Source organism: Etheostoma cragini, chromosome 5 (assembly GCF_013103735.1).
Source record: "Etheostoma cragini isolate CJK2018 chromosome 5, CSU_Ecrag_1.0, whole genome shotgun sequence".
Taxonomy (NCBI): domain Eukaryota; kingdom Metazoa; phylum Chordata; class Actinopteri; order Perciformes; family Percidae; genus Etheostoma; species Etheostoma cragini.
The window spans coordinates 61,489-73,853 of record NC_048411.1 but is presented as its reverse complement, the minus strand read 5'-3'; the positions used below and the strand labels follow the sequence as shown (position 1 = coordinate 73,853).

The 12,365-nt window shown below is 40.9% G+C and overlaps 3 protein-coding genes across 9 annotated transcripts in view; all 3 read left to right on the top strand.

Moving 5' to 3' along the window:
• si:ch211-12e13.1 overlaps nt 1-3,075 on the top strand; it is a 15,116-nt gene extending 12,041 nt beyond the window's left edge. Inside the window, exon 7 of the mRNA XM_034872350.1 lies at nt 3,062-3,075. The gene's annotated coding sequence lies outside the window, so the exon portion shown is untranslated. The remainder of the gene's footprint in view (nt 1-3,061) is intronic.
• Nucleotides 1-3,160, top strand: si:ch211-12e13.12 (paralemmin-2). The gene is made up of 2 exons (XM_034872358.1): nt 1-138; nt 2,361-3,160. The coding sequence occupies exon 2, from the start codon at nt 2,487-2,489 to the stop codon at nt 3,048-3,050; it is 564 nt and encodes a 187-aa protein (XP_034728249.1). The 5' UTR covers nt 1-138; nt 2,361-2,486; the 3' UTR covers nt 3,051-3,160.
• Nucleotides 3,161-5,051: 1,891 nt separating this feature from the next.
• Nucleotides 5,052-12,365, top strand: part of susd1 (sushi domain containing 1) — a 16,724-nt gene continuing 9,410 nt past the window's right edge. For 3 of the 7 annotated variants that reach the window (XM_034872341.1, XM_034872340.1, XM_034872337.1), the window contains exons 1-7: nt 5,053-5,368; nt 5,502-5,645; nt 6,832-6,987; nt 7,168-7,320; nt 8,341-8,520; nt 9,771-9,950; nt 10,048-10,227. In XM_034872341.1, the coding sequence (XP_034728232.1) occupies nt 5,260-5,368; nt 5,502-5,645; nt 6,832-6,987; nt 7,168-7,320; nt 8,341-8,520; nt 9,771-9,950; nt 10,048-10,227 (1,102 nt within the window). In that variant the 5' untranslated portion in view covers nt 5,053-5,259. Of the gene's footprint in view, nt 5,369-5,501; nt 5,646-6,831; nt 6,988-7,167; nt 7,321-8,340; nt 8,521-9,770; nt 9,951-10,047; nt 10,228-12,365 lie in introns of all 7 variants that reach the window. The other 4 variants (XM_034872339.1, XM_034872338.1, XM_034872343.1 and 1 more) reach the window with 4 other exon arrangements.

Genomic DNA, 12,365 nt, shown 5'->3' with positions numbered 1-12,365 from the left:
CTGTTTATAGATTCCAGGCGAGGAGAAATCACTTCCACCAGCTGTACAGTTCAGGGACACATGCTGGCTCAGCCCACCTCTGCCATGGGATTTTCATTACAACAACTTGGAGAAGAGTTCAACTGCAGAAGCCTCAAGGTAAAAGCATTTTGAAATATCTGAATTAATATCAATATTGTGATTGATTTCTGTATGTATGATTCTGTTTTTATTCTTGCTGTTTTTATTCTTGCTGTGATATATAATGCCCAGAGTTCTAGTTGGTGTTTATGGCATAAATGTTCTGTCCCACTACAGTAAGGTTTGTTGCACTTGTCTGGTCGGCCAATAGAAAAGGAATTGTACTGATTCAAAGTCAGTTTTTACTGGCACTATTAATAGTTATAAAATAACGACAAAGACTTAAGTAAGTTGTTAAATGATTACTTATAGGAACACACCTTGAACAGTGTCAAAGATGAGTTAAAATTGGTACTTAAACGTAAAGACTATTATTTTTTATGGTCAAATTTAATTGCTGTAACTAAGCCAATGGCTTCTATCTGTAATTTGTTTGAATGCATACATTATAAAAAAATGTAAAGAAAATGCCAGAACAAGTAAGTGGATTAATACATTTAGTTGCCCAACGTTGTGTTTTACTTGCCCCAGGCCATCAGGCAACCCTTATTGTTGACCCCTGCACTAAGGGGAAATTTGGGCCTTTCAGACATGGTTAAATCAACATTATTGTCTAATTTCTTTTCAGTTCCCTGAAATTGAACTACACACGATGCAAAGATAAAACTGTGCTTTTCCACTGAAAGCAGTGTTTTATTTGCCCCTTTGCTCACAGAGGATGGATGTAAAACGGATCCTGAGGCGTCTTTCAGACATACTGTAGCTAAATCAGGATTATTGTCTAATTGCTCTTTGTCCTGCCAGTATTAGTTCCCACTGGCACAGTTAAAGCTGTTGCCATCCTTCTTATAGTCCCTGCTGAGACAAAAACGGCCACCGACCAAGTGCAAACTAAAGTGGTAATGCAGAGTGTGTGTTTAAATCAAATCTATTTTTCATCTATGTTGCTCAGTCACCACTACAAGCTGGAGTGGAACATGCCCGCTCTCGCTTGCACATGTACATTCCTGTTATTATTCATTTATAGTCCCGATTCTGTCAGGCATATGAGTCAGTCAAGTGTAAGAAGGTCAGTCTGTCTAGCTCCTGTACCGAGTGGATTGCATTTAGAATGTAGAGACATAAAGTGGAAACACTCTTTTATTTAGTGTAAATATTTAATTTGTCTTAATGTCAGTTATGTCACGTGTTCTATTAATTCTATCATACAATACAAAATGTACACATTAGCAGCTTTGGCTGTTAGCAGGTATCCAGTTTTTAAGTCATTCAGAGTGATGCATTTACACGTCTCTGCTGTTTCTATGTGGAGAATGGGGCTGTGTTTGTGTTTTAGAGTGAGGAAACACACACACACTCACACACACACACACACTCCTTTCCTGGTTAGAGCACTTTAGAGGAGCTCATCTGTCTCCTTCTTCAAAGAGCTGATCCTCAGGGAATTAAAGTTATTTTTGCTTCTTTTACAAGTACCAGCTTAATTTATTTATTTAGAGGCCAATACTAAATGACAGCTTGTTCTCTCCTACTGTTGTTCAAAAATGCCACTGCACTTACTATTACCTGTCCCAGTTGCTGTTAGTCACGGTCAGGGGGACTATTAATGTATACTAGGGCTGAGTGATATGGATAACATTTCCTGTTTCTGTGTTATTTACAGGACAACACTGAATCTGCGGGTGCAGAATTTTGAGCAGATAATTAAACTCAGATTGTTGAACATTGTTCAACCCAAGCTAAATAAACAGCCTCCTCAGATTTTTATTCTGCATCACTGCTGAGAAGAAAAAAAAAGAGAGGATACCCGGGGCTCGGTTTACACCTATCACCGGGCCGGGTTTAGACAGAGAAATTCAGCCCAATCCCTGACTGTAATGCACACACACATGCTGGCCCTGCTATTCTCTTAAAGAGATCGACGTACACACAATCGCACAATTATAGACTTCAGGTCACTTATGTAGGCTATGGCGGAAAGTTCTGTGGGAAGCTTGCGCACATTCATAAATCCCGCTTAAGCGTGCCAAAGTGGAGACTTAAAGTCTTTTTTTCACACACACAAATCATTATCGTCTTAACTCAAGGTCTATTGACTAGCTTTCTCAGGACTTTTCAACCATGCATTATAGTCTTCATCATTAATGATGCTAGCTAGTAAAAAGATCTTGAGTTAAGTTTTTATCAAACTAAAATTTCCAAGGTCAAAATTTAACTTCCAGTTTTCTGTTTTGTCTCAGTGAGCTAAGGGAAAAAATACATGAAGAAGCAAGGAAAAGGCAACACTGCTGTTAGCATCCCCCTCTTGCCCTCCAGGGAGTAGCAGTGTGCAGGTCTACCATGACTACCACAGTGTGGCTTTTAAGATGCATCCTGGGAATGGTCATGCCTTAGAAAATGGGTCTCACAGCAGGAGAGACAGAGATAGTACCAACAAGATGTCCTCTGTCCCAGACGTCATCTCTGACAGCCAGGACCAGAGGTACAGCATGAGAGACGAGAGTGTTGAAAGGAACTCCACATTGATGATTGATTCGATCAGCCAGGCCTATTCAGGGCCAGAGGACAACTCCACAGACCCACAGGAGGCCCTGACAGAGACTTCAACTCTGACCTTTGTGGATGTCCACACCTTGGAGGATTCAGCAGAGAACCACAGTCTCCACGCTGTGGCGATGGTTTACCTGAAGGAGTTTGTGCTGATAGATGATGACGAAGATGGAGACATGTCGCTAAGAGAGAAAACAGTGACTGACTTGACGGTCATGGATGGAAAAGCTGCTGACCTGGTGTGTGGGAGGCTGTTGTCCACCTCCAGTGGCTCACTGTCAGAGTGTAAGGAGGAATCTCTTGCTCCTGAAGCACCTCCGCCCGGGAAACTTGAGACCTCACGTGGAAAGAAACACTGCTGTTTCTGCAGTGTCTTATGACCAAAAAGAAGTTTTTTTTGTCAAAGATCAGGACTGGAAAGTAGGCGTGCACGATTAATCATTATAAAACCGGGGTCTTGATTCACCCTGTTCACGAGTGTTAAAAAAACAAAAAAACACAAATGCTGCTACTTTCTTCTGTGAGTTTTAAACATAGACTGTATAAAATAGGTTTTAAAGCTCTCCATTCTCTTCATTAAAGCCTCTAGGTCTACAGGCTTGTGGTGATGAGCTATGTGCTATAGGTGCCAAAAAAAATCAGTTTGTTACTACCAATTTGTTTTGTTTTGTCATGGTTAAAAAATTGTGACTCTGACTCTTTTCTGATCACTCTGGCAAACGTTTACTGCATGCTACTGGGTTATGTGGGTGTGCAGAGCACATTTATAGGTATGAGAGACATTAAAAGAAACACATTGAAACACGAAATGAGTTTTTTGCCCGTCTCAAATGTCACTCATTCTTAATGCTTTCTGTTTGATTTACATTGAAGGAATTTAATCAGTAAAGATAACGATTTTTAAGTTTAACAAACATACCTCTGAAATCTAGTATACAATTTTGATACAAAAAATTGCATGTTCCAGTAATATTTGATATTAATAGACTTTGTGATAACTACACAGGTCTACAAAGATCAGGTGCTAACAACAAATAAAGAAATCTCCAATGACCAATTTTTGCGTCTACTTGTACACTCTTTGTTTAGGCATTCATTTAACCAAATACACCAACAATAGGAAGAACCCACTGATTGCATCATTATGCCAATGTTATGCAAGCTTGGTTCGGTTGCAATGGATCCTGAACTTAAAGGTGTGGACTACTGTTTGCAAATGACACCACGATCATCGGCTGGATTACATTCAACGATAAAACCGCATAATGGGAGGAGCCAGAATCTGTTTTAACCCCAGACTATAGAACAGCTGCTTTCTTCAGGCTGTGTCAATGCTATCCCTCTGATCCGCAGTTAGTGGTGCAAAGAAGCCTAGTACTGTACCAACAAGTCTCTCCTCTTCCCTTTTGTGAAACATAGATGTTTTCAATGTCTGTGCTCTCGCCATCTCTGAGCTGTCCGTTATTGCAGCTTTGGAAGTGTTTAATGAGGAAAACAATTGCATTCAGTGTGTTTTTTTTGTGTGAAATATTGAAACCTATGTTCCATGTGATTCTGTTGTGCCGACATCCCTAAACACCTGCACCTGCTATTCAAGAGCAGAGGCTGGTTTGTCACTCAAGAACCATTTGCTGTAAATGGATGATTCCCTGACGTAGGCGCTTCTTACTGAAGTGCTTGTGCGGTTTCCTATTAAACTGGGTTACCAAGAATGGCAATACACAGCGAGTGACCACCTAGTACACTTCAAGTCAGATTTGGGCCCACACAAAAGACTTACTGCTCTGGCAGTTTTTGGGGATGTGTGCACCGAGGGACAGACTGGGGTTAATCAGTCCAGTCCAGCAGGCACTGGTGGGAGGCAGTAGCTGGTTGGGTTTGAGTGACAGATACCCCACTTAGGACCATGCTGGGCTCAAAGATAGCAGCTCACCACATTTATCTTCCCCTCCCACAGCGGGCCAACTGACACCCCCTCAGCACTACCTACTACAGACCCTGTGGTAGGACAAGGAGGGATTTTGGTTGTTTGAAGACGTGTGTATTATTATCAGACTTAATTATTTCACATTTAATTTAATAAGAGTTCCAAAGTCTGTAAATTGCATTGAACCAAGGGTAAGGGTGCACCATGGTATTCATAACATAGCATTATAAGAAGTACTAGATGTTGTTTTTCAGTCATCTAATTAAAGACCCTTACCCTTAGCTCATATTTGTACACATTTAGTAACGATGCGGTTGACAAGCTTTTAAAAGACAATTAAGAAGCCACCACGTTTGTAAGAGGGCATCCAACAGGTTCGTTAGGCCAAAAATAGCCGTTATCAGCCACCGCAGCATGAATATGCATTTCACCAGAGTGGGCACTGAGCATATCAACACATGTGAAGTGTAACTGAATGTGTCAGGGAATGACAGATTAGGCCACAAAACCCACCAGCTGCAAGAGAAACATTGAGAAAAGGAGCTATATCTCCGAGTGACCTCAGCTCACCCACTCACCGCATCCTCTCACTCCTGGTTATCAAATCCGCTCAGTGTCATCGTCCACAAGACAGAAGTAAAGGATGGGAAAAAGAAGATGGGATGAGGAGCTTAGAGTCTAAAGTAAAGAGAGCGAGAGGAAGACACTCAGAGAGGATGGCCGATAGAAACAGAGCAATGATCGTGGCTTTTCTGCTCTGTGTCATTGCAGGTGAGAATACTGGTGGCTGTTTGTCCCATTATTCACATTCGGTGGTAATCTAATATCTCAATTTCTTTTTTAATTGTTGTGTATCAATGAAAATATGAGAAGGTGTGAAAAACCTCTCTTTCTATTCTCTCAGAAAGGAGAGCAGCAGAAGGCTTCCCTCTGGACGTGTGTGCCTCCTGCCACGCTAACGCCACATGTGACGATAAGTCCGACGGTTCTGGCAAAGTTTGTAACTGCAACTACGGGTTTGTTGGAAATGGGAGAACCTTCTGTCAAGGTAGGAACATTATTTTCTTCTGTGTGATAATTGAAAACACATTTTCAGGAATGTCTGTTGCATATATTAGAAAAATGAAACACTTTTACTGCCTTCACAAATTTCTTTAAGACAATTTATCTTTTACTTTTAGATTTTTGTTTTTAAGATTTTTTTTTTCTTCAACATTTGTTACCTTTTGACATTTTTTCAAGTTTTTTTTCCACAATTATTTCTTGGCTGTTGTTGCTTTTTTTCTGACATTTCTTGCAACATTTTTTTAAAGTGCCCATATTATGAAAAAAATCCCTTTTTCTAGGATTTGGGGGGTTATTTTGTGTCTCTGGAAAAAAAACTATCCATGCTGTTTTCAGTGAGATCTGGTTTCTGAATGTCCTCTGTCTTCAGTCTCATGGTGAGCTGTTCAACATCTGCTCGGCTTTCTACGTCACTAGCCGAGACCAGGTGGCTAACCGTAGCATGCTAGCTCGTTCTCAATGGCTACACACTGCTCCAACAGCCACTAGTTAACCAAAACACCCAAAAGAACTACTTCCTGTCCCTGTTGTGCAGGTATTCCACAAGTGGCCCTGGTCTAGAAGAAGTCTCCCAGCTAATCCTGTCTCGGACTGAACAAAGCTGGAGAAAGAGTTATCTAGCTGATGGATCTTAGCGAGCTACTGAGCATGTGCAGCTCCCAACAAAGATAGGATAGAAGGAGGATGTCTCACTCTGGAGCTAAAACTATTGAGATGTCTCACTCTGGATCTAAAACTAGTGAGATGTCTCACTCTGTAGATAAAACAGAGACCTAAACACACAGAGTGAAAACAGGATCAGCAGCAATGTGCGATACAACAAAAATATGGTGTTTTTTCAAAATGAAACCATGGAAACCTATTCTGGTACAACCCCAAAATACAATTGTGAACCTGAAAATGAGCAGAATATAGGGGCTTTAATGTTCCTGAACACAGAAACAGTCATTCATGAGTTGCCTTTTCAAAGTAGTCTGGGGAAGGAACTTGTTGCCCATTGAACATTTGCACCCCAAAAAAAACCCCCCAAAATATGGTATTATATGTATGGTATCATGATAACCTTCAGCAAAAAATTCACGATTTTACGGCAAAGCAAATTAAACACAGGTGGAATTAATAACATTTCAACTTCTTCTCTTTTGAATTATACCTATTTTTTCCTCCAGATAAAGATGAGTGTCAGATAGGAGCCAGTAAGATCTGTGGGCAACACACCACCTGCCAGAACACACATGGAAGCTACTATTGTACCTGCCTGGCTGGATACAGCCCTTCAAACAACATGGCCATCTTCATCCCAAATGATGGAACCCACTGCCAGGGTGAGTTCAGGCTGGATCTGGGGTTCTTTTTTTAAAGGGCTGTTAAAGGCATGACAGTACAGAAAAGACACAGACAGGAAAATGTTAACTAACATCCACGGCGTTCCACTTCAGGGATTGCTCCGTGGCAGACAGAAGTATTAATACTGTTTCATGTCATGTGCTCATTCTCCATTGCAGACATTGATGAGTGCATGGCCACAGGCCTGTGTGGAGAGGGAGGTCAGTGCAGGAATCTTGAGGGCACTTTTGACTGCAGCTGCCAGCTGGGATATCAAGTCCACAATGGAGGGGAGCCCTTCCATCCTCACAGAGACAAAGCTTCCTGCAAAGGTAAAACTGTATTAATGGGATTTGGATAAGCATAGATGGACTTTCTAACCCTTTAAAGCAGGCGTGTTCAATGTTTTTTAAGAAGAGGACCCCTTTACTGAGAAAAAGACAGAGCAGCGACACCCACTACATACATTGTATAAAATGAAGTTGGATATTAAACTGGGCCTACAATAACATGTAGGGCTTTTTTAGTGGAGAGAATATTACGCTATTAAAATAATAATTGTTATAATTTTATCGTTTTAATGTTAATCCTACATGTGGCACAGTGAATCCTTAGGGTTACTTGTATCTGTGGATGGTTACATGAGCTACAGGCCAGTAAGCCTATAATTAATGTTTTTTTTTTTTTTGCACCAATAGGTAAATTTATATTTGCTAATAATATGTTAGATTTTGAGGTAGTACATTTTGAATTGCCCCTTGGGAACACAGTTTTAGAATTGAATTGATTTGAACTGAATGGTAACACATTTTGTTAAAAAATAGAGTTCAAGTCCCTCCCCGAGGCAAGTTTTGCAAAGGCGCTGTTGCTCTGAACGGCGCTACGTGCCGCCCAAGATGCCCAATTGTGATTGGTTTATAGAAATTCCAATAAACCAGAGCACGTTTTTCTCCCTTCCCGGAATACAGCGTGGACACGCCAGACCCTTCTGACCAGCACTGCGGAGGAGACTAGTTGTATGTTACTCACCGCCGCTGGGAGACTTACTTTGTCGTTGGTGTGCTGTCTGTTCTCATCCCAACTGAAGTCTCGTAACGCTGGAGAGTAAGGCAGATGGACCAGAGCGCGATAGGTGCTAAATTAGCATTACATTAATTAGTTACGTGGTGAATTTCACATTGTGGGTTAGCCCATCGCTGTTAGCCATGGACAAAACATTGAATCTTTTATGCCAGTAGTGTGTGTGCCCCTCAGTTGGTTGCCTGCTAAATGTAAAATCCAGGAAGATGGTGTGTTCAGTGGGCCAACAGCTGCCTTTAATCTCAGGTTTTTCATGTTCTTGTCCAACTCAGTGGTTGATTGTGGTCCGCCTGCCCCAGTGGAGGACACAGTGCTGCTGTCAGTCACAGGGACCACATACAGCAGCGTGGCCTTGTTTGTCTGTGATGAAGGCTTTGTGTGGAGGAGGGGAGACAACCGCTCTGCATGTGGAGCTGATGGACTGTGGAAAGGACCCACCATGGTCTGTGAAGGTAACAAAACACACACATAAAAAATAGTCTGCCTTTCTCCACAACCTCACCTTTCTCCTTCTAACATTATATAACTATTGAAGATCATTTATCAGCACATTGCAACTCTTGCTTTCTCTGCTCGTAGGTGCTTGTAACCTTTATGATCTAGAAGGGTGTACTTTGTTGATTGTTTCAGGACTTCCTAATAGTGCCAATTAAATTTGTATAAGGTAAATGTGACACACATAGGGTTGGCAGATATGCACAAGGCTATAGCTCTATGAATTAGCCCATTTATCTTGATAAATTGTATCATACCAAAAATGTCTAATAAGCTAATAATAAAATGTTAATTTTAGCCATGGTTAAAAAAAATGTATGTCTGTTGGTTTGTTCACCTGAAAATATCTGGTTTGCCTTGAATGTTTTTGTCTTTTTACTTTGATGTGTACATTAAGTCATTAATATTCAATGCTATAAGTAATACTTAGGATTTGAAGCCAACGTTGCAGTTGCTTTTATACAATAATAATTTCCCAATATTGGTAATTCAATATATTGGGTTTGTCAACCAGCCCCAGTAAGCAACATAACAATGCAATACCAAACATTTTTCAGCATCACTAGGGAATTCAGTGTTTATTACATCAATCTAACTACACTAATATTGGCTCATCAGTCTGCTAATATGCTGAAATATTGCTTTATCACAATATGTCTAAAAGAAGGAGTAGAGCTGCAAAGATTAATCAATTGATCTTTAGTTTTTTACAGTTTTTTAAAATTTAATTGGCAACTATTTTGATAATCTGTTTGAGTAATTTTTTTATTTAAAAGAAGTAGAAAAAGTAAAAGAAGATTCCAGCTTCTTTAATACAAATATGTTCTAGTTTCTTAACTTCTCCGTGACAGTGAACTGTATCTTTCAGCTGGGGACAAACAATGAGCCCATCGGTTGACCTCACAGCTAGAACCCCATGTAAGCAGTTACGAGTGCCTATAAAGTGCAAGCATACATGTTTTTAAAGCAGAGGTTCACAATGTTAGGTTCACAAGTCTTAATACAGTACTTGCTTGAAACACAATGAACCTATCCTTTAATATGATAATATATTGACTCTCCCACTGATAACAGTGCAGCTTTTTCCAGTGAGTTTTCAACCAGTTTCAGGAGCACAGGGATCATGAAAGTGATCGGCCGGACAGAGTTCCGGGAGATTTTCCAAAGTATACGGTTTCATGCAGCATGTCACTGCTTTGGCCCTCAGAGGTTGACTGTGGCTCCCCCCCTTCCCTACCTCACTCTCACATGCTGTGGAATAAGAGGTCAATCATGGGGACCGTGGTGCTTTACCAGTGTAACTCTGGATATCATAATGTTGGAAAGGACAATGTTTCCATCTGTACCGCTGCTGGACAGTGGGAGAGACCGTCCGTGCTCTGTCAAGGTACAGTCACTGTTTTATCACTTGCACTTTAACTTCCTTTAACACATGGATCCTGGTGTTCATGGTACATGCTTGTGGTGCATGTTATTCTTTGTAGAGACCTCTTGTGGAAGTCCCCCTATAATTGAATCCACTGAGCAGGTGTGGGACAGTAATTCAACTCCTGGCAGCACTGTGCTCTATGTTTGTAAAGATGGCTTTTATAACCAAGGAGGAGATAATGTATCAATCTGTAATGAAAACGCTCAGTGGACCCTCCCAACTCTGTTGTGCCAAGGTAATTTTAACAATGACTGAAACCCCCTGAAATGGTTTTCTCTTCAAACGTGAAATGGAAGGATATTATTTCTATCACGTTCTGCCATGCCATTGTGTAGCTAGTTTTAGGAAAAAAATACTTAATTACATTAAAAATGTTTTACAAAACAAAATGACACCGGCCTTAACACACAGACAGGTGGGTCACATGTCCAGGAGCACGCTCAATCTCTACGGTTTCCTGGCTGAACAACATGGTTTCCTTTGAACAGTGTGAAACGTTTTCTCTCGTCTATTGGCTGTGTCCCAGGTGGACTTTGGGCTTTTACACTTTTTAAACCTATTACATGCACAAAAAGATATTTAACACAATTAAGGAAAGGGAAAAAGAACCCCAAAAAACTATGAGTCATCGAGGAAGAGGTGAAGTTACTCTGCCTGGAGGAAACCCGGGGCCCCCGTCTGGAGCCAGGTCCAGACGGAGGACTTGTAAGCAAGCGCCTAGTGGCTGGGTTTGCCACGGAGCCCGGCTGGGCACAACTTAAAAAAGCAACTTGGCACCTCCCTCTCCATCCCATGGGCCCACCACCTGTGAGAGGAACCTGTGGGTGCGCTGCCAAACGCGTGGAAGTGAAGGTCAGGGGCCTCGACGGACCAGACCCGGGGGGCAGAAGCTGGCTCTGGGGATGTGGAATGTCCCCTCTCTGTGGGGGAAGTAGCTGTAGAAAAATTGATAGTGATATAGTAAAATAGTGAAATTGAACGTGCCCCTGGTTCATTGTCTTTGCATGGCCACACAGGCCTGAGAAGAGCTAATCAACATAGTGAAACCACCTGTGTGACTGTATTATGGCATGGGTAGGCTACAGTCACACAGGTCACACAGATCCTTATGTGCACTTCCACTTTATTGAAATTGCTAAGAATAATTACAATAAAACTTCCATTTTATGCACTCTTAAAGCTTTGTATTTCTTTTAAAGCTTTTTTTATTCTGTATGTAGAGGCAAAGTCCCTCCCCTTCCGGTGGACCACCATGGGACCTTAATTCAGAAAAGATTTGAATGGTAGTGAACGGAGAAAGTTTTTTTTTTGATCCCGTTTGAACTGAGCCATGGATTACAAATATATTGTTTGTCTGTTTGAAAGATAATTGTGCATGGCAAGAAGGTCTCAGTTTGTTGTTAAAAGTCCCATGGCATGGAAAGTTCACTTTATGAGCTTTTTAAACATTAATATGCGTTCCCCCAGCCTGTCTATGGCCCCCCAGTGGCTAGAAATGGTGATAGGTATAAACTGAGCCCTGGGTATCCTGCTTTGTCTTTGAGAAAATGAAAGCTCAGATGGGCTGAAAAAAATAAGTTAACAGAACCAGTGCAATAAAAAAAGACATAACAACCAAAAATAAAAAATTTACTAGGAGAGGAGGATTTAGTTGAATTGGAAACTATTAACAATGCAAAACAACCAGCAATGTGCAATAAACATGCAATGTTACCAGTAAAATGAACCAATTATATGTCACTAAAAAATAACTTAAGCAACCACTAGGTTTCTAAAAAGGCAGGGAAGATTAAAAGTCACCTAACAAATGTACAATATCCAAACAAAATGAACTCTCCTCAAAACAGACACAAAACCAAATCATGCGGTTCCTGTACAGACAACAACAGGGAAAGCTGGAGCTTAACGGACTGGCATTTATTTCCATGTGCCTCACGTGACGTCTCACTTAACTATGTATTCAACCTACCGGTTACATAAGGAAAGCTCATTGTGGGACTGTCTCTAGTGGCTGTAATTCTGCACCAAGGCTGAATTTTGGGAAAGACATTTCAGATCCAGTATTAGGTGACCACTAAGGTCTATATAAAAGAGACTTCAGATCCAGTATTAGAGGACCACTAAGATCTATATAAAAGAGACTTCAGATACAGCATTAGTGGACCACTAAGGTCTATATAAAAGAGACTTCATATACAGTATTAGGGGACCACTAAGGTCTATATAAAAGAGACTTCATATACAGTATTAGGGGACCACTAAGGTCTATATTAAAGAGACTTCAGATACAGTATCAGGGGACCACTAAGGTCTATATATAAAGGAGACTTCAGATACAGTATTAGGGGACCACTAAGGTCCATATTAAAGAGA